The sequence below is a fragment of the Pelodiscus sinensis genome, chromosome 7, assembly GCF_052426305.1.
Source record: "Pelodiscus sinensis isolate ZL-2025 chromosome 7, ASM5242630v1, whole genome shotgun sequence".
Taxonomy (NCBI): domain Eukaryota; kingdom Metazoa; phylum Chordata; order Testudines; family Trionychidae; genus Pelodiscus; species Pelodiscus sinensis.
The window spans coordinates 68646959-68669122 of NC_143058.1; the positions used below are offsets into that span (position 1 = coordinate 68646959).

The 22164-nt window shown below is 45.4% G+C and overlaps 1 protein-coding gene across 2 annotated transcripts in view; it reads left to right on the forward strand.

The window, feature by feature from the left end:
- Positions 1-597: 597 nt before the first annotated feature.
- Positions 598-22164, forward strand: part of NAB1 (NGFI-A binding protein 1) — a 43339-nt gene continuing 21772 nt past the window's right edge. The window contains exons 1-3 of one of the 2 annotated variants that reach the window (XM_075934191.2): positions 598-823; positions 6747-6855; positions 18045-18878. In XM_075934191.2, coding sequence (XP_075790306.1) covers positions 6787-6855; positions 18045-18878 — 903 coding nt within the window. In that variant the 5' untranslated portion in view covers positions 598-823; positions 6747-6786. Of the gene's footprint in view, positions 824-6746; positions 6856-7886; positions 8210-18044; positions 18879-22164 lie in introns of those variants that run through there. The other variant, XM_075934190.2, reaches the window with a different exon arrangement.

The following is a 22164-nucleotide window of genomic DNA, read 5'->3' on the forward strand; positions in this document are numbered from 1 at the left end:
GGCTTTAAAGAAAGCAATAATTATTGCTAAACTTGTAATAAAATGATAATAGTTGGCAACTCTGCTTTCACTTCTGTTGAAAGTCTAGTTACTTTCCAGAAGGCTCTTAAGAACAACACCACAGTGACTGAGTTGCTGTTCTCACAGGAGAATATTTAAAACCAGACTGAAAGAAAATTCCATTTTTTAAAGCTGAGAAAAAAAATCAACGCTTCTGAGGTATCTCAGTACCACTGCACGCAGAAAGGAAAATAAACAAGCACAGCAGCTTTGTAAAGTTCTTTATCTTGAAAGAAAGTTGGAGTGTTAAATCTTCTAGTAAAATCAAATAAAACTTCTATTGCGATCAGCACCTCCAGTATCAGATATTTTAAAAGTGCTCAAACTATACACTTCATACTTAAATGTCTGAACCATCTGCACCATCTTATCCTGGAGAAATAGTCTAGACATTGTGAGGCGTTTGCACACCATGGTGATGGGACCACAAATATCCCTGCTGCAGCTGGAGCCCAAGCCATGCAGTCACATCTGGGCCAGGAGGTCTACCCCAGGAGCATAGAGGCTGGGGACAGATCACGGCAGTCAGCTGGGGGCCAGAGCCGGGCTGTCATGGCCAGATGGAGGTATCTGCCGCTACCAGCCCCAATCACTATCCAAGGTGGGAGTGCACAAGCGTCCCCTACAGTGCGCCTTCAGCCAGCCCTTTAAACAAGCAGAGTGTCCCAGTCAGCTCCTGCTGGAGCCCAGCCAGTTCTGACTGGATCCCACCACTTTACTTTCACCTCTGGTTAAAGGTGAAATAGACAAAGACCATCTTGACGTGAGTAATTATGTATCTGTAAAATTTTGAATTTTTCACGTGAATTTAAAAAGTTGTGTGTATTTTGGGAATGACAAAAGAGCCATAATTGGTTCCATACTGAGCAATAGCTGGCTCAAGAGCCATAGATTTCTGGCCCCTGCCATACACCCTGCAGACGGGTTCCTGTTTTACAGGCAACTACCAACCCTTTCTTATCTTAATCACCCTACCTCTGTTTGTCAACAAAATACTGACTCTTTGCCCCAGAGGCACCTATCTTCTGCATAACTCCCATTCCACACTAATGCCCAAGCTGTAGTTAGGAGTTCTGCCTGGGAGCATACCTCCTGCATGAAAATGGGAGGAAGGAGGAACCTTCAGCTCCCCCCAAATGACATCCCTGCACAGCTCCCCTTTGTGTCTGGGATCCCTGCAGTAGCTACGGCTGAGGGTTGAGGGCTCTTGGTTGCAGAGTGGCATTAAACCTTTGAAACAATACCACAAGGGGTTGGGTTTTTTTTGCAGGTGAATCTGTTTCATTCTTTGAGGGATGCAAGAAACCCAGGCTGTGTCTAGACTACATGGCTCCGTCGATGGAGCCATGTAGATTAGGATTATAGGCAAAGGCAAATGAAGCCGCGATTTAAATGATCGCGGCTTCATTTACATTTACATGGCTGCCACGCTGAGCCGACAAACAGCTGATCAGCTGTTTGTCGGCTCAGCGTGCTAGTCTGGATGCTCCCCTGCCGACATCAAAGCCCTTTGTCGGCAGCCCCGTTATTCCTCGTGGGATGAGGTTTACCGGGGCTGCAGACAAAGGGCTTTGATGTCGTATGGGGAGCGTCCAGACTAGCGCGCTGAGCCGACAAACAGCTGATCAGCTGTTTGTCAGCTCAGCACTGCAGCCATGTAAATGTAAATGAAGCCACGATCATTTAAATCGCGGCTTCATTTGCCTTTGCTAAAACAACAAATCTACATGGCTCCGTCAACGGAGCCATGTAGTTTAGACGTACCCCCAGTGACCTGATAGAACAATCAGGGATTTTAACTTACACCTTCCTGCAGCACTTCAGCATGTAAATTACACCCACCCAGACATCCTTCTGGGTCGGTAGAGCAGGTGTAAGGAAGTTCAAGTCAGTCTGTTTGCATGAAAGTGGTTCTAACACACCCTTTTAGGCATAGTTTCTGAATTTTAACCATAAACTGTCAGGCTGAATGCACAAAGTACTGGCTAAAATTCTATGTCCTGGATTACACAGGAAGTCTGACTAGATAATCATAATAGTCAGAGCCATTCCGACCATAGGGTGATGGGGGGCAGCCGCCTCAGGCCTCAATCTTTGGGGAGCCCTACAGCAGCTGCCGAAACCAGCTTATTGATGGAACCTGCAGGGCCCAGGGTGGCCTGGGTGATTCCCTGAGGAGTCTGGTATAGGGCAGCAGCAGCTGTGGGTCTTCCCCACACTCAGCATGGCAGTGGGATCCGGTGCATCTCAGCAGCTTGCTCTGCTCTACCACTCATCTCCCAAACTGCTGCCCTCCACTTCACTCCGGCAGTGGAAAGTAGAGTGCTATGGCCCTTGCCCCAGCCCACTCCCCCAAGCCTTGCATTGCTCAGAAGAGTGGAGCAGGCAGGGGTGTCTGTTTCCTAGTGCCGCAGTGAAGCGGAATGCAGTGGACTGGGAGAGAGGTGGCAGAGTAGGCTGCTAAGTGACTCTGGCTCCTGCCACTGTTGTGAGTGCGGGGATGGGGGAATCCCGTGGTGCTGTGCCTGGCCCCTCTCCAGTAATCTTGTTGCTTGAGGGAGGGGGCTTTGGAAAAGGGATTTGATAGGAGCGAAAAGGGGACAGAAGAGGGGCAGGACTTGGGGGAAGGAGTGGAGAGATGCAAGGTAGGGCCTAAGATAGGGGTGTTGCCCCAGGCTCTGAACCCTGCTACAGATGGCCCTGATAATGGTCTCTACTAGCCGTAACATCTCTGAAAATTAGCCCACAACTTGTACACACTTTAAGAAGGGAAGTCTGCAACAGATGTGAAGTGCTATTATGCTGCAGGTTAGTATCGTTTGGGCTGAGCTTGTAATAAACAGGGTAGTGGATCTCACTGAATTTTGTTTCCAGTCTTTGACATTTTCTCTGTTGCTCCTTCTGAATGCTTTAGGCATGTTACAACTAGTGAAAATACAAAATGTAAACCAAACAAAACCAAAAAAGAACAGGTCTTCTGATGAAGAGTCCTAAAATCCCAGCGCCAGTTTCCTAAGGAAGAGTCCCAAAACCCCCATCAGGAGGGACAGTAAACAGATCCAGGGCACCCCTGAGATCAGAAAATCCTTTGGTAGGGTCAGCTTTCATCCTGTGTCATTGCATGAGATATGATCAGGACACAATATGGGCTTCTCCCTTAAAGCATTGCAAAAGGCAGTTTTATCCTGCTTTCTGTTGGGAAGTGCTATGGGCCTGGTTGTCATTTCACCTGCTCCAAGCTTTCTCCCTTCTATCCCAAGATCTAATCGTGTTGGAAGGCATGTAAGACAAGCTTACCTCATGCTCATTCTTCCCTCCCCCCAGCTTCCGTATTGAGGGCAACCCAGGAGAAGGTTGTGATTTTACCCACCCAGAAGGTGTGGCTAAGTGTTCTGAGCACCAGATTGAAAAAATAAAACACTGCAATCACTGGTTCAAATGGTCTGGAGGAATTAATTTAGTTATTTTCCCTTCCAGAGTAGATAAAGCCAGTTCCATACAGTTTGATATATGAACATTTTGCATAAATCCTTTGTATGTTAGCACCATGTGGATTTTAAAGAACTGTGCACATTCTTTGTAAGGGTAAAGGTTTATTGCAATGTCTTTGATCAAAATTTCACTCCCCACGTTGTTGTGCAATGTTACTGCCTCTTTCCCCAGAGGTGGCTGCATTTCTCTTGTGCTGTACATATAGTGTTTAAAGCATTTGGGATGAAAGTGCTACTGAAGTTTGATTATCATATTTTACAGCTTTAATTATCATTATTGTAGTGCCTAAGGGCATATGCAAAACCATTTTGAGTGGGAGGAGAGAAGGTAGCACTGTGAACATGTTTGTGGTTTTGCAGGGCAATGCACAATCGCATTTTCTCATGGGAACCATGCAGTATGCCAGAAGAAAAGCTGCATACACCTCTGTGACTAGTCCATTAGTAGACTCATGGCCCAGACCCAACGGTAAAGGGTATTACAACAGCCATTTCCATATGAAATAAGACTTCTTCTACTTCCATCCCCTGCAGCTGTCTTAAATACAGTGATTGTCCATTTCTGTGCATGCACCTCCGGCCTACGCTTGATGCTTTTTCTCTGGCAAAACTGCCTGTTAAGTCAGTGGCAGTTTTGCCTGAGGAATGAGTTCAGGATTGAGCAACCACTAGTTTGTGGCACTTTGTTAGACTGAAAACAGCAACTTCTATAGTAACCTGCCTATTTCTTGATCTCAGTTCATAAAGCAAGTTGAGCTTGCACTCCTTCTGAACTCCTACCCATCCATATTATGTATGTGTGGGTAGAAGGAGAGACAATGAGAAAAACAGAGGGGCCTTGTGTAGCTTGCTGGCATTCAAAGGATCTGGATCATAAACATTCAGGCAGAATTTGCCATAGGAACCTGATTATCACAACAGGGCTTTGAAAATAATTATTAGCACTGACTATATCACAGAATAAAAATAAGACAGTTACTTAGTCTTGCTTTTGCTGAATATTATTTAGAAGGCTTAGAATACTTCGATCTTCAGTCCAGTTGAAGAGGGAAAAGCTACCTTCAGAGAAAAGGGATGAAGACACTTTTAGAGAGTGAGGAAGCACTATCACTAGGCACAAGGAAGTTCACCATGAAAACCACCTGTTCACCCTCTCTCAAGGGAAAGATTATTGTTCCCTCTTTTAACCTGGATTGTTAGTGAATATTTGGGGGTCTTGTGGGTTGTTTCTATTAAGAGAAGTAATTGATGACAGTTTCAGGTGTTTCTTTGATGAAATTCTGTTTATTTACAAAGAAGAATTATATTAAAAAAAGAAATACACACTTTAGTTTTTCTGAATGCAGTAGGAATGAAACAGGAGGCAGTTTCTTTGTTCACAGTTCCAAATCTTTTCAGCTAGCACTCTGCCCAAAAATCTCTCTTGTTGTTTTCTCTCAGGATCATGCTATAAAGTATTTCTTTTGCAGTTTCCTGGATTTCTGCCCCTTTCTCTGGTTGCTTTTGGGTGATTGGACTTACAGACACACACCTCTTGACCAAACATCCTCTTATTGATCCCCTAGTTGCATACAATCCCCAGAAAAATGCCTCTATCCACTTAGCTCAGCTTCTGACTAACATTGCATGTGACCTGTGTTTTGAGCAGTGGCTTATAACGTTTCAGCTATCTTACTCCAAAAAAGAGATTAACAGATTTATCCTGTATGATGGGTATCATCATGCCCATCAGTGTTTCACCGAACTCCATCACAACAGTATTGGTTATTTTGCTAAGGTTGCTGAAATGGGCTTTATCTTTTACAAACTTCTTTACATCACATATTGATTTTCACATGCCCTTAATTTTGTAGTCGGTGCGGTGGATAATCTACCATTGGTTTCCTGAATAAGTCCCTTTAAAAGCTGTCAGACACAACTGTTGAAAAACTGAAAAACTCAGTTTTGTTTGAATGTGGTTATCAAAGGTTTAGCTCATAACTCATATTCTTAGCAGGCAAGCCCATATGCATATGAACAAGTATGAATTTTAGTAGCATACTGATAACCAATGTAGTAATTTTAAGGCAACGGAAAATGCTCTCTAAAAACAAAAGAAAGAGCCAAGTTTCTCCTATTTAAAAAAAATATGTAGCCTACAATTTGCAAGAAAGGAATCTGTATTTGAGGTGAGCACCTAACACCAGTTAAACTTGTTTTATTGAGTTTCTAAATTTTCTGTTTTGCTTTTTCATTCTTTCCACTTTGTCCTTTTTGCACTCTTGTACACGAAACAGGGTTTATAATAATTTCATATGTTCAAACTATTCTTTACTCAATTTCTTGGCCTTGCATTTTGAATATTAGCTATTGTATACTATATCATTTTCTCTCTATACAGTTTACTTGGTTTGAAGATATTTTATATAAAAATCCGTAAAATTAAGAATGAACTTCTAATGAAGCTGTAAAGCAGGAGTACAGTTCTATTCTTGTTATTCAGTGTAGCCCAGTATCACATAAAAGTGGTGAGCCAGGACAAAATGCTTCATCTTGGTATTGAACAAAAAGAAATCCGTTTTCTGTGTTTTGTTTTTGTCAAGTTTTCACAGAAAAGAAAAATCTATAAAAAGGGGAATCAATTCACCATATTCTAATCAAACTAGAACACAAAGAGGCTAGAAACTATTCCTTCAAATAGCATTGCAGCTGTCATGATTAGATGGCATTATTAAAATCAAGGAGACAGTACACAATAGCCTTGCTGAAATATTTTGATACACAAAAAAGGGATTTTTTTTTATTCTCTATGCGCCTAGTTTTTGCTGGTTCCATTAAAAATATTATTTTTATTCATTGCATAGTTAATGTATGTAACAAATTAATCTTTTACATTAATGTATGTCTTGCATCACATACTTTAAGGAAATTATACTTAAATTACCAGTCTGATTCTTTATCTCAACCAGTAAAATTCTCTGTAAAAAAGAGACTGCATTCCATTCACAAATGGAAAGAACAATTTCATATAAAGCACTTTACCATTATCAGTAAAATAATGTTACAATTAACTACAAATACTTGTTACTTTTATAAAACTTTGACTTTTTATTACTGGCATGATTTATTACTAGTTTAGAATAAATGTATATTTACAGTCACTGACATGTGAAAGGAGAAAGAGGACTCAGTCATTGATTGTTGACTTGCTTTCAGATCTAGACAAAAGGAACTATGGCTAAATCTAATATACTGGATGCCAATTGACTCAAGATATGGAGTTTTTCCCCTTCTAAGTCCCCCCCTTTGGATACAACTCCTGTTAGTAAGTGATTGAAGGCCTATGTGTAACTGGTTTGGTTCTTAGTAAGCCTTAGCACCATCACAACTGTAATTAATCATCATCAACAACAACAGAATTATAATCAGCTGCATTTTTGTTGGTAGTCTCAGATAAGAGGGCAGGAACTGGCAATCCAAGTCAAATGAGTTCCATCTCCTAGATGTGGTTCTTGTGTGTTAGGTGTGGAAGATTGATGTAGGAATGCCTGCACTGTGGGTATCTTGAAGCATGCTTTGGATAGGTAATTTCATTCCTAAAGGTTTTGTGTCAGCTACACCAGACTAACACGGCTACATTGCTCTCACATTCCTAAAGGTGACCACAGTGGCACGTATAAGCACTATTTTCACTTGAAAGAGAAGCACAGGCACTTCACTGTCCAGACTGATTTTCAACCACGTGCTAGCAGAGACTCCTGTTCAGCTCTACGCTTTGCTACCTTCACATTTGCTAAATCTTCCAGGGCCCACTGCAGAGACCCCCACGGCAGAACCTGCCATCTTCCCTGTGAACTTGGGAGGAGGAAGATCGGTCAGACACCCCCAACCTGCCCGAGCGGGAACGCTCAGAAGTGCCCAGAATAATGTCTCTTTCCGGCAGCCTGCCTGCCTCGGCCCTTTGGCTAGAAGAATTCACTAAGAAAAAGAGGCAAAAGCGGCAGCTCTGCGGCCGGCCGGGCCGGGCCCGAGTTCTTGGCTGCAGCCGCCGCCCCGGGCAGCGTGAGAGTTTCTGGCTGCCCTGGGAAAGCGGTGACACGGTGTTTCCAGCCGGGGGCAGGGAGCAAAGGCGAATCCTTGCAGGGGGCGGGTTGCAAGAGGCTCCCGGCAGCAGCCGGTTCCCGCGGCTCAGGGGCGCCCGGGAGCTTTTGCTCTGTGCGGGGCGGGGCGGGGCGGGGGCGTCACTTGCCAGCAGAGCAGCGATCGCCCCGCGCAGCTCGGCTCCGCCCCGCCGCCCCCACCCCTCCGCGGCCCACGCCAGGATCTGCGTCACGCGGCCGCGCGTGGGAGGGCGCCGGAGCGCGGCGCATGGAGCAAGAGCGGAATCTCCCCATGTGACCGCGCGGGGAGGGGGCGGCGGGGGCGGGAGGCGGCTCCCTCCGGCCCGCCCTCCCGTGCGCGCAGCCCGCCCGCCCGCCGAGCCCCGGCCAGGGAAGAGGTGGAGGGGCCCGGCTGGCCCACCCGCCCCGTCCATGGGAGAGGAGGAGCCTGGGCTGGCAGCGCGCAGGCAGGGGGGGGCTTTGGCAGTAACTTCGGGGCTGAGTCGGCAGCGGCGGGGCAGGACGGAGGCAGCCCCCAGGCAGCAGCCGGCGGCGGCAGCATCCTCCTCCGGCTGCGAAGTATGTATGGTAACGCGCCCCCGGGCGCGGACACCGCTGGTGCGGGCGCGCCGCGCTCTGCCCGCTGCAAAACTTGGGCTCCGCTGCAAAGTCTGGGCTGGGGGGAGCGCGTGCAGCCGGGCTGGGGGGAGCGCGTGCAGCCCGCCCGCGCGTGGGGCTCGCCCGCCTGGCACTTTCCGAAAGTGCGTGTCGCGTGCGGCGCGGGAGCGTGGCGAGATAGTAGCGCGCGCGCGCGTGAAAATCGGTGTCTGCATGTGCATGTGTAGGGGGGGTCCGAGGGCCTGCCTGAGCTATTGCAAGGGAAGTGGAAAAAGTTACTCCGCCTGGCTTAGGTGCTCTCGGATGCTGGGAGGCGAGAGGAGCTGTATAGTCCCCTGGAGAGTTGCTGTAGAGACATTCAGGACGAGAAGAAGCGGGGGGGGGGGGGGGGGGGGAGAGAAGGCTAAAACGGACTGCAAAAAGGGGGAAAAAAAAAAAAGCTGCTTCTCTGCCCTGTGGGGTGTTTTCGTTGCTGCCGCTGAGTTTATTCCTGCTGCTGCTGCAGATTGCCGGAAGGAGAGGGCGGATTCATGTGTGTGTGGGTGATTCCCAGAGAAATCCAGTGCAAAAGGGATGAGGGAGTAGGCGGAAAGTACAGAAACATCCTTGCATTGTCTGTTCCCTCGGAGTTGGGGGAGGGGGTGCAATCCCAGCCGCACCAGTTGAGTGCCTGGGGTGTGAGGTTGTGGGCTCCGTGCCGCAAAGCTCCGCCTAGTAGAAGGATTTTTGCAGTTGCACAAATAGTTAATGTTTTTACTTATAAAAAGTACTGCAAAGGTTAATTTGCTGCTTCGTGAGTTGTTTTGTCTGGACTGGGCGTGTTGTATCTAATTGCTAAAAAAACCACTAAATCTCTCTCTTGGTATTGTCTCTTCACAAATAGCCTCATCTGATCTGCAGAAACACAATTAGGTAAAAATAAGTGCAATCGTTTTATGCTTGGGTGTCAGTTTTACTTCATATCCAGTATATACACCCACATGAAAAGTAATAGTGTGTGTGTGTGTGTGTGTGTGTGTGTGTGTGTCATTAATAGAAAATCAAACCTGCAAAGGTCATGTGTCATTTTAGAGGTCTCCAGAATTTAAATTAAACTGTTGGGTTACTGGTTCTAGATGTCTTGTTTCTTCCAAATTTAGGGATTGTAAATCTTTTTATACCTATTTAAATATAAAATTGAAAAATATTTTTCTGGTACTTGGTTGGTTTGTTTTTCCTTTCAAGCCATTTGTGTTATGATCTAGCTTTCACCATAGCTGTGCGGAAGAATGGACATCAGAACTGTAAATTTGGTTGTAACTAATATCTTGGCAGCCATAAACAAAATTTGCTGGATTACCTTGGTATAGCCATTTTTTTTCAAGTACCTTGTCTTAAAGTTTCAGAATATCATGTTGATGCACATCTTCCTGTATCTGACTATGGAATTTATATTTAATAGACTGCATTTGAGAATCATCTTAGAATTTTTTTTAATGTTTTGGCACAATCTTGTCTTATCACTTTATAAGTCTGGTTATTGCAACTTGCTTCTCTGATTAAGTCTTTTAGAAAGATTTACTGTAGAAATTATCAGGAGAGCTAGCTGATGTTGCATATTCAAGTCTGAATTGAGTTTGTCTTCAGAGACCTTTCAAAACATCAACAGTTGGTGAGACTGTATTATAGAATAATCACTTTTTTTATATGCAGGACTCTACTTTTGAGGACTGTTGCAATCACTTGAGCCTGGAGTCTAGCTACCCTTGTAAGGAGTGAGATATAAGAACCTAACTAGAGTAGGTCCTTTAACATGCTCTGTCCCATGCCCATGTGAAGCCCTATTTATGTCAATAGAGCTCCATATAAGACCAGATGTCCAGCTGTGCAGAGCAGTTGTGGGGTCAGAAGTTTGGTATGCGAATTTTGTCTCTCTTTAAAGAGATTTAAGATGTTTAGATTATATTTGAAATCTAAAAGATGTAATGAAGATTAATTTTAATCATTAACTGTGTTGAACCTCACAACATGTGTACATACTGGTTTATTGAAGATTGGCCCTTGAGATTCAGTTCATAGCACTTAATTTTCAATAAGCATGAGCTGAGAATTTGGCTGGGGAACAGGAGACTGGCAGAACAGTGATGGGGAAAACAGTAAATTACCACCATCTGATTTTTTTTTCAAAGAGTTTCAAAATTTGTACCCACAAACCTTACAAGTTTCTTTCTTAAACCTAAGATTGTGTTTCACCTTTTGTTCTATTTCAGGGCAGAGCAAACTTGATGTCACAATTCAAAATGCTTCAAATATATGAGCTAGTAACAAACCCAAACTGCTTACTCTTATGTTTTAATGATACAGAAGTACTGTAGTGCTGACATGCTTTAGCTGTAATAATTTCAACCTTTAAAGGTTAAAAAAAAAAGCAGAAACTTGACGTTTCACACCTTTCTTATGCCTACTCTTCTTTTAATTAGTGATGCCTCAATTCTAATACTATCTCTCCTAAACAAAAACTGGTACTAAAAACACTGTTAAATTGCTCAACTGCAGCAAAACAACCATAAAAAGGCAGGGAAATCACTTGCAGTCCACAACCCAGAGTTTTTCTCTGCCTGACCTCCCCACGTCCACTGCATACAGCTAGTATATCTGCTTCCTCCCTCTCCCTGTAAAATGTGCATCTTAGACTCTTATCAGCTAGAATGGCTAGAAATGGTTGCTTTCTGGATGTTGGTGTGGTGTTAAAGTAAATTATGCGTAGAGTAGATTTCCGATTGTATGTTAATGGAGGGAATTGCTTGTAATAAAGCTTTAGCTTTCTGGGCAGTTATTGTTGAAAGTCTGTAATAACACTGTTTTGTTATTCCAGTATAGTATTTAATATTTTTGGTCAGAGTTAAGATGATAGGGTTTTAGAGGGAGAACACACATGGTGGGAGAGTGATGTGAAAGAGGCGACAACAGGAGAATGGATGGCTGTAGGTTACAAAGGATTGGTGAAGCTTTAACTAGTGGCTGTATTGCTGCTATATGCAACCTTAATTGTATTTCTAAGTGTTGTCATATAGGGGAATTTCCTGTACGTTTACAAGTTTACTTTAGCGTTGTTTGTACCTATTCACATGAATGTTCAATCAGGATTCTTCTCATTGTGTCCCCATCCTGCTCTCTTCTGGCCTTCTACATGTTTCTTCCCCCTGTGCCCTTTTTTTGGTCCTCCATGCCCAGTCTGGATTGCCTCTTTAATTATACATACACAACTTAATCCCCTTATGCTGTTCCCTCACTGTGAGTAGGCAGGAAAAGTGACACGTGAAGCTGCTATGGACCCGTTTGCTGGGATAGAGAAAGGGGGAGGAGGAAACAGTGCTCCCCACAGATTGGAGAAGTCTTCACACTCTTCAGCTGTAATGCCGGTGTGCTGGTACAGTATTTCACATCTCCTCCTCACGCCATAACAGGGAAGAACTTGCAGTTGAAAGTGTCTGACAGGCAGAGCTGTCAGCTCTCTCCTGCAGTGTCTGCTTTTTCTTGCCATGTTCCTGTGTGTTACCAGAGGAGAATGACAGTCTGCCAGACCCAAGCCACCATTGCACGGGGACTACGGATTGGAAGGCTGAGATCTCCCAAGAAGGGTGGGGGGAAGGGTACTTATATGGCACCCATGCGTCTTTTGGTAGAAATCCCCAGCTCTTTCCCCTTGGGCATAAATGAGTCCTGGCTGCATGTGCATTGAGATCCTCACTGTTGTCTGTCTTCATATAGCTGTGTCTCAGGCTCTCCTCAGCGCTTCTGCTTGCTGTACTAGGAAGCTGTGGCTCAAGTACCAATGATGCATGCCTCATGGAGAGATGCTGCCTCAAATTCCCTCGCATGGCAAACAGCCATGTCATGAGGTGCCTTGGATGGACAGATTCGTGCCTTGGCAGCACTACCAGGCAACAGTGTTTGGGAGTTCAGCCTGTGAGCTTAGCGCTTATATAGGCTCCCACAGAGAAGCAAGTTCTCTGCACGGGGTCTTTCACAGTCCTCCTTCCTTCCTACTCAAGTTTCATCTCTTTCCCCCATTCTCCTGCTGATGAGCCTGCCTATCCCCTTGGCTTTAGGCCAGGGTTGGGCAAGATGCAGGCCTGGGTCCGAATCTGGCCCGCTTAACACATGGACCTGCCGTGGTCGGCATCTAGCTGTTCTTTATTTATATCCTGCAGCCCAGGCCACTGAAAGTCCAGGCAGTGGTTCAGGCGGTAGGATCCTATTTAAATGACTCATGGCTTCCAGTTGCAACACTACCCCAGCAGAGGCTGGAGCGACGAGCCTTTTAAATAGCCGCAACAACCCTGGGTGGCTGCTAGGCAACTTGGTAGTGGTGGGGCCGGGAGCCATGAGCCCTTTGCTATGTTTTTAATTCAAAGCCTCCAGCCCCAGGTAACTGTGTGGAGTGGCTAGTCTCCAGCCCCACTCCTTCCACCTCTGGCCCTGCCCCTTCCGGAGGATGGAGCTGGCCCATGACCACATACCAAAATTCATTAAGTGGCCTCTGTAAAAATTATTGCCCACTCCTGTTCTAGAGTCTGTGGGCTGATTGGAGCTGGTGAGACAGGTAGTCAGCCTCAGAAAAAGACATTAACTGACTGTGCAAGGTTATACTTGAGCAGGGGGAATGACAGTTTGTTTAATTTTAAAAATTCAGAGGTGGCCTGCATCTGAGATGGTGAGTGTGAAACTGATCTAGAAGATAATTATGCGAGGGGAAGGAGGATAATATTTCAAAACGGAGCATTTGTAAATGTCTCCTCTGCAAAAGTTAGTAATTATCTTTCTTAAAAAATTACACGGACAATTCACTCATCCTCTGAAGAGATGTAATGCTAAATGTGAAGACTAAATTCAGTTTTAAGTGCAAGACAGAAGGATTATGCTCTTACTCTAAATGCAAGTCCAAAGCAGCCTGTTCTGTGGACTTCTTACCATTGCCTCCATAGTATGTATTAATCCAGTTTTATCTGTTATGAGCAGATTTGTTGGTTAGAACTTCTGGGTGAGGGTTGCTGGACTGTGGCCACTCTTCCAGCCTCTAGACAGGAAAGGAAGCTGCATGCCTTGCCTAGAGCTTACTGGCTGGGTGTAATTCCACTGCTGCCTTTCCAAAATTTGAACAAAGTTCATTTGTATATTGGCTTTCTATTAATGCGAGTTAATAAATTGTTGAATTGTGTAGCTTTTAATGAAATATGTCAAATGCATAACTTTTCTTGTGAGGATGATGAGGATCTGTATTTGTATCTACTATGTATTTGAGGGCATTCGTTTGTTTAAGAATTTCTCATAAATGGTAAGAGCGAGACCTGCCGATTTTGGTATACATCTTTCTCTTATCATAATTGAAAGCAACATAAGGGTTTGGTTGTGCCAGGAAAATGTGATGTGCCTGGAATGGGATTGCTTCTCTTAAAACCATAGATAAGAGACAGACTCATCAAGCAGGTGAAAAGGGCTGGCTGGGGGTCCCCCCCCTGTGGGAATGCCACAGCCCTGAGCCTCCTACCCCACAGGCACCCTTTAGACAGGACAGGGGAATTGAAGTTCCCTCCCCTCCCCCCTATTCATATGGGGACATTGCTGGTTGTTCCCCTTCATCAGGGAGCGAGGGAAAAATGCACAGTTTGCTGCATTCCTCACCTTGGCTGAAGACTGCAGAGGGCAGATGAGCGGTGTGTTTTTCTCTGCTCCCCAAAAGGGACGGGAAGGGGAAGAATAAGCACTCCTGGTATGAATCTTGGTATAGAGGGGGCTTTGGACCCCGTGTCCGCTCCCTACACACATACATACACAATCCCCTGCCAGGAGCCTCTCCTCACCCACCAGCCCTGACTCCTACACACCCCTAGCTCCCTGCCCCGATTCCCTCTTTAAGGACCTGAGCAACTCTGGGTAAATGTGCTAGTCTATAATAAGTTAAAAGTATTTTGCAGCAATATTTAGTATTTATACAGTTTTCATACTGCATTTCATAACTTGTTAGATTCTGGTCTAACCAGTTGTGACACTTAAGGTGGCTGCTCAGAACAAAAACAGTTAATGCTATCAAGTGTGATTCATACACACCAGTGAACAAAATTCAATATGACACGTGGAAGTCTTTTTCTTACCTGAATATTTGCACACATCCTGTCACTACTGTAACTAGTTCATACAGTTTATACAGTTCTCTTAGTTTTTAGTTTCTTTGATAATATTTAATCAAATGAAAGCTTTATTTAATAGGTATCTAAAAACTAAACCTTTGTTACCAAAGTTCATCAGTAATATTGTTTCCTGCTTTTTTTTCCTGGGACATTAAGGGCTCTTAATGATAGCAAAAGGTCATACAAATGTAAAAATAATTTCTGCTTAATTTTTTCCTGGCAGTCTCCCTGCACACACACACATTTATTCATTCAGGATTTTGTAGAATGCATCACGTTTTCTAAAATTTCCCCTGTAGGCTACTAATCTGTCCATTTTAAAGTGTTGGGTATCCTGTATCACATTATAGTTCCAGTACTTCCATAGCTGACTGTACATTATGCAGTTTAGCCTTTCCTGAGCAATGATGTAGCTTAAAACAATAATATGGGAAACTACTCTCACTGAATCAGTAAAACTAACCTTTGAGTTGATATTTAAAATTTTTTGAAAATTGAAATCCCCCAGGGCTTTGCTGGTTATTAGCAGTAACATTCACAGGGTTCATGGATTACAAAAGGCTTTGATGTCCCTTTCTCTATACTGAAACAAATACTGTGCCTGCAGATGTGAAAGAAGTCCATGGAGCATGGACTTGTATCACTGTGCTCTATGTGGGGCTGCAGGTTGGGACTATTCAATATCCCTTTTGTTGAGTGGAGCTTCATATCAAGGACATGAAAATTTGTAATATGCAGGGGCTGCCTGTTAGTTACCAGGCGGAGTTCAAAATTTAAAGACCTAAGCAATACATTAAGCACTAAAAGCCCTAAATTCTTCAGGTATTTGCTAGCCAGGAGAGAGTGTCAGTCAGTCAGTCCCCCCTTGTCCCTTGAAGTGATATTTCCATAAGCAGAGACAAGCACTAGGTTTCACTCTACAGGCAGTCCCCGACTTAACGCGGATCCGACTTATGTCGGATCCGCACTTACGAATGGGGCTTTTCTCGCCCCGGAGCTCGCGGGTGGCGGGACCACCCAGAGCGCAGCGGTCCCGCCACCGCCTCCTCCGGGGCGAGAAAAGCTGCTCCGGGTCTCCCTGGTGTGCTGGGGGGGACTCCCCAGCACAGCAGGGAGACAGGAGCAAAGCCGCAGAGGCGGGGGGCCCCGTCGCCTGTGCAGCTTTGCTCGGGTCTCCCTGCTGCCTGGGGTAGAGCAGCTGGGGTGCTGCCAGGTTGGTCCTGCAGGGACCTACCCAGCAGCGCCCCAGCTGTTCTGTCCCAGGAGTCCAGATTCAGCCGCTGTTGAAACTGATCAGCGGCTGATTCCAGGAAGCCTGGGGCAGAGCAACTCTGCCTAGGGCTTCCTGTAGTCAGCCGCTGATCAGTTTCAGCAGCGGCTGAATCTGGAGCCAGTTCCGACTTACATACAAATTCAACTTAAGAACAAACCTATAGTCCCTATCTTGTACGTAACCCGGGGACTGCCTGTATTTGAAAATGGGAGGGTCTTCATGAGGTGTCAGAGGAACTCTTGATACTTCAGCATCTTCCCCATCACAGTCCACCAGAGCACAGATTTGTTAACCTTGCAAATATGCGGTAAAACCTATCTTCCCAGCCTTCCTTCTGTCGCCCCCACTAACCTAGGCATTTGGGGACAGGATGAGTCTAGGGATAAGTCAAGTCAGAGATGGGGAGTTATTTCTTATACAGGTTGGACCTCCGTGGTGCAGCACCCTTGGGACTTGGCTGATCCTGGATGAGGGATTGTGCCAGACCAGGGGAGGGGGTCATCTCTGGTCCCCACCCCCGCCGCCAGCCCTGCCCTCCACCAGACTTCCTGGCTCCCAGCTGAGCCACACACCACCCCCACCAGCCCCCTACATCGTGCTGGGCTCTTGTCTCCTCTTCTCCTCCCTTCCTTCCCCCCAGCGCAGAGGGACTTTCTGATCCTGGAATATCTGTGGTCTTGTTGGACCGTGGATGTTGCTGGACCAGAGAGTTCTGATTTATAGACGTGCAACCTGTATTGTGTAGGCAAGTATTGTTTTACCTTTGAGGTAGTCCGTGACTATTTTAATTCAAAATTGAACAATGAGTTCCACTAAACAGCAGCAAAATAAATATCTGTTGTTGGTATTGGGAACAAATCTGACATGAGAAATTGAAAATAAGCTAGGTCAGGGTGGGCAAGATATGGCTTGCTAAGCCGTTTGTTCTGCCTGCAGTCTGCCCTGCCAAGATGCTGAGGCTGTTCAAAATGGCTGGCGACTTCCACTCCACCCCACCAGGTACATGCAGCACCTAGGGGGAGCTGCCAATGGTTTTGAACAGCAATGTGTTCCCCTGGCAGAGGGCAAGAGACTTCATGCTCACTCCCAGACCTCCATTGGCCTGGGAGCAGGGGAGTGTTTGAAGTCTCCTTCCCCATGTCCCCTGCCAAGGGCCTGAGGTACATAGAGGGAGCTGCAAGCTGTTCAGAAAAGCTGACTGTTTCTCTAGGTACCACGTGACCGTGGTGAAGAGGCGTGAGAGTTTGCGTGTTTCCCCCACCCCCAGGCCTTGCTCTCAGCTGCGATGATTAGCTTGGGGCAGGGGAGCACGCAAAGTCTCTCGCCCCTTAGGGGCATAGAGCCCTGAGCAGCACATGGAGGGAACCTCCTTGAGCAGCTTGGGGCTGCCTTGAGGACCCTGTGGGGCTGCTGGCTGGGAGACGCCTAAGGTAAGTGACTCCTGGCCAGAGCCTGCTTCCAGCACCCCAGCCTCTGACTCTGGCACCCCAGCCCCTTCCACTTCCTAACCCTCTGCCCCAGATTGCCACCCTCCTCTGCCCTAGGTCACCACCCAAATCCTCTGTGCACACTAGGTCACAATTCCCTCCTAGACCCTGCACCTCCTGCTTTACCCTTCCCCCAGGTCAAAATTCACTCTTGGACCTCTACTTCCTCCTGGACCTAGTATCCCAATCCCCTGCCCCGGGTCATAACCCCTTACTCCACCCAAACACCGTCTCAGGCCCCACACCCTTTCCTGCACCCCAGTGCCCTACCCCAGGCTACCTTATGCACCCAACCTCTGTCCCAAACCTCACACCACCTCCATAGAAAAGTGTGGCTCTTGACCACTTTCCAAAATCTTGGCATGCGCCCCCCCCCCCCCGAAAATTATTGCCCACCCCCAAGCTAGGTCCATCCTTGAATCATCCCTTTTTTTCCTTCACAGTTTTACTGAAATTTCAGCATGGGCTCTGTTAAGCTTTATTGAGAAATGTGGCAGCCACAGACTTTTGTCCTTAAGATGAAAGTGCCTTTTTCAATAGCATGCCTATCGGTCCAAGGAAAAAATGCAACACCATTCTTTGTAGCTGTAAAAGATTTTATAAGGAGGAAGAATACTTTCCCCTAAGAGTTAATAACCTGCGGTCTGTGCAGTGTTGCAGTAGCCACATTGGTCCCAGGATATTCGAGAAACAAGGTGGGTGGGTAGTATCTTAGACAGGCAAGCTTTTGAGCTTACACAACAGAAGTTGGTCCAATAAAAGATATTATCTCACCCACCTTGTGTCTCTAACATCCTTAGATACAGGAATATGAAGATTTTGTAGCTTAAAGGCTATTTTGTAATTACAGTTCTTATTCTTTGCAGGTTCTAGCATCTGTGATGGCGTCAGCTTTACCCAGAACCCTTGGGGAGTTGCAACTCTATCGAATATTACAAAAGGCAAATCTCTTATTCTACTTTGATGCCTTCATTCAGCAGGGAGGTGATGATGTGCAGCAGCTGTGCGAAGCAGGTGAAGAGGAGTTCTTGGAGATAATGGCTCTTGTAGGAATGGCTAGCAAGCCTCTTCATGTCCGAAGACTGCAAAAGGCTTTGAGAGACTGGGTCACAAACCCTGGTCTTTTTAATCAGCCTCTTACCTCCTTACCAGTCAGTAGCATTCCAATCTATAAATTACCAGAAGGATCCCCTGCTTGGTTGGGAATATCTTGTCCCAGTTATGAAAGGAATAGTAATACCAGGGAACCTCACTTGAAGATTCCAAAATGTGCTGCCACCACGTGTGTGCAAAGTGTGGGTGCGGGCAAATCTGATGTGGTAGGGAACTTAGCACTGCAGAGCAGCAATGAACCAAGACTCTGGCAAGGACATCACACTACAGAGAGTGAACACAGCCTTTCCCCAGCTGACCTTGGCTCTCCAGCTTCACCAAAGGAAAACACTGAGACCCTGGACGCTGCAGCTGCTTTGTCAGTTGCCGAATGTGTGGAACGTATGGTTCCCTCCCTGCCCAAAAGTGACTTGAATGAAGTAAAGGAATTACTGAAAACAAACAAGAAGCTGGCAAAAATGATTGGTCACATCTTTGAGATGAGTGATGAGGACCCTCGCAAGGAGGAGGAGATTAGGAAATACAGTGCAATATATGGCAGATTTGACTCGAAAAGAAAGGATGGCAAGCATCTCACGCTCCACGAGGTAAAAATAACTGAGTCTGGAATGAGCTTTCCCTGTTACCATCCCCCTTTTTAGATGATAGGATGCTGTTTTCCTATGGACATTTGTTTCACTTCCTATTACATAATGAGAAGCGTATGTGTGTGCAAGTCAGCATTACTACTGAGTTACAGGGTGAAATGGGAAACCTTGCTTGTGCTTGCATATATTTGCAGCAGTGATTTAAAATACACTAACTTCTAAGTCTCTCTGGAATAAATGACAGCAATGAATAAATCAATACTTTAAACAGCAAGTCATCTTTATACAAAGGCTTCTAAACACTGAGCTTTTCTTCACACTAGTCCTGCCTTTCTGTACCTCTTTCTGCTTAGAGAGAGTCAACAAGTCTCCTTTTGTATATATTTGAAACTGCTTGTTTCAGGTGACCTTGTTACTTGACTTGATTAATCTAGCTTAGCTGCCTTCCGTCTGCTCTAGGCCTCACAGTATACTTGGTGTGATGCAGGGAGAGGGACCTACCAGCCCTTGTTATTTTCTGGATTGGGTTTGAGATGAGTTACAAAACCTTTGCATCTCTTTGTGTGCAGTATGAATAATCTCGGGCGATTGCCTGGACTGTAAAAAGTGTGCTTATGTCACCTGCAGAGGTGGTGGATACTGCACTGTAAAATAGGCTCTGACTTGAGAGTTTGTCCTTGGATACCTGAAGAATAGCAGAATTGCTTGCATAACTTGCTCTAAACATAACTACACATGTATTCTTCTTTGATAACCTTCTTTCTTAAAGGTAGTAACTGTATGTTGTAATGCAGTAGGGTTGTCTCTGTTGAGAATTGGTGTCTTAGTGCTGAAGTGTGGTACTACAGAAGAATAAACATAAACAAGAGCAATGTCAGATGTGTGTTGATATAATGAATGTTGCATCACCACTTGACAGTTAAGTCGTTGCAACATTTCAGTCTGATTTGAATTTGTCATATGAGATCTACTTCCCAAAAGGAAAGTATGTTCACATTACAGGCGTCCCAAGGAAGCTTCCTGGTTTTACACTTCTTTTCACTTTTGTAACTTAAAATTACACTTTAAAAGTACGTTTTTAAGTGTCATGCACAATGTAAATTAGACCCTCAGTTAAAATGACTTTACTTTTAAAAGGCAATTGCACATACCCAGTAATAGTTTCTGATATGGATTTTTTGCTACATCTTGGTGATGCATTTGTGGCAATTTGGCCACAGGATTAACATGCCCATTTGTCAATGTAGTTTTCACTCATAGTGTTATAAGGTTCCCCCCCACAGAAATTCCTGCATATGGGCCTGAAACAGATGCATATCTTGTCCTGTTACACTTAGGGATGTTAAAGACTAATCGACTATCTGATAGATAAATGCTTATCGGATAGTCAGTTGATTAGTCGATTCACCCTCCCCCCCCCCCCACTGCCTCTTTCAGAGGCAGCAAAAGAGGGAGAAGGAGGAGTACTTGAAAGCAGCAGCACCAGACAGCTGAGCCCGGGGTGCTGCCACTTTGAAAGCCAAGGTGGCATTCAAAGGGGCGGTGCTGCACAGCTGATCCCTGGCTCAGTTGTGCAGTGCTGCCAGCATGGATCCCGGGGTCAGCTGGGGACTCCTCAGCTGATCCTGGGTTCTGCGGAAATGCCATGCTAGAGCCTGGGATTAGCTAGGGAGTCAACAGCTCACTCCGGCTCCATGTGGCATTTCAAAGTGGCAGCACGGCATGGAGCACGCGGTCAGTGGGGACTCTGAGCCCCCGCTGACCTCAGGCTCCGTGCTGTGCTGCCGCTTTGAAATGCTCAAGAGCCCTTGCTGGGGACTCTTGTGCATTTCAAAGCTGGCATTTGCGTGCAGCCCGGAGTCAGCGGGACTTCCTCCTTTGAATGCCCCGCTGGGGCTCTTGTACATTTCAACAGAGGAATGCGGAAGTGCCTATAGGCTAGTTGAGTAGTGAATGGAAATTCCATGGACACTAGACTAGTCAATTAACCTCTAGTTAACATCCTTAGTTACACTGTGACTGCAGGCCAAGTGCGGTCTCAGTGCATGAGGTATAGAGGAAGAATTTGAAAAGTCCCAGTGAGTCCTGTGCCATCCCCGCAGGCTCTGGGAGATCTGTGTACATTGTTGTACAGTCAGGATTTGGGGCAGGTTGTATCTTCAGTGACTACACACACACACACACTCACTCTCTGTCTCTCTCCGAGCCTCTGTTCTATGAGAGGGAAAAGTATTCTAGCCTTCTGTCTGCAGTTGCAGCTGCAGCGACACAATGAAGCCTGGGAAGGAGATCCTTCCCATGGAGAATTCCCCAGCATTCAGATGAGTTACTTGGGTTGAATCTCAACAAGAGTACTTGTCCTGTACTGAACATTAAGTTATCTTGTGAGTTCATGGCTCTGAAGAAGCTGCTACAGTGAAGGATGTGCTGCATATTAAAAATACAAGCTAAACAGAGTAGGGAAAATTGTGGGAGAGTCAGGATTCGTTACTTTCTGTTTATATATAGTAGTGGGGTAATATCTTTTATTGGACCATCTTCTTTTGGCCAGAGAGACAAGCTTTGAAGCTTATCCAGAGCTTCTCTTCAAACCTCTCATCCCTTACCATGTGAGGTACACACAGATATTCCACTTTTCAAAAGCTCTGAGCAGTCACTAGAAACTGGAGATAGTTGTGGGCGGTAGGCACTCTTTTAAAAAGTCTGATGGATTTTTTTTAATCATAACTATCTACAAAGGAAAAAAATAAAATTAACATTGATGTTAAGGTCTGACCTAAAACCTTCCAAACAAGGCGGTTCTGAGTTAATATTAAAATACTGTCTTTAACCTATTCCATCGTCTCAATTTTGCATACGTTTTCAAACATGGGGTGTTCTTGTGCAGTGAGACTGAGGCACAAAGGACTGAATTAAAGGAAGATTGTTTCGGCCGTACTTTTGAATTTGGGGACTCTTAGGTGTTTGATTTAGCCCCATTTTACATTTGTATTTAATATTTAGGTGTTTATATGACTTCACGTAAAACACAAGAAAATCACGTTTAAGCTAAATGAAGAGAAGAAAACACAGGAGCAGCAAACACAAGTAATTAATGTTGTTAGACTTCACTTTGATTATTTTTGAAGACTGAATTGAGCCGGGGGGAGCCTGGGTATTTAATTTTCTCTGTGTCCATGTGTGGCTGGGGAATCCTCTAACTCTGGTGATGCAAATGTATATTTAATTAGAATTATTGCTGAAAATGGCTTTTACAGTTAGGATGCCCAGGAAGGGAAGGCATAGG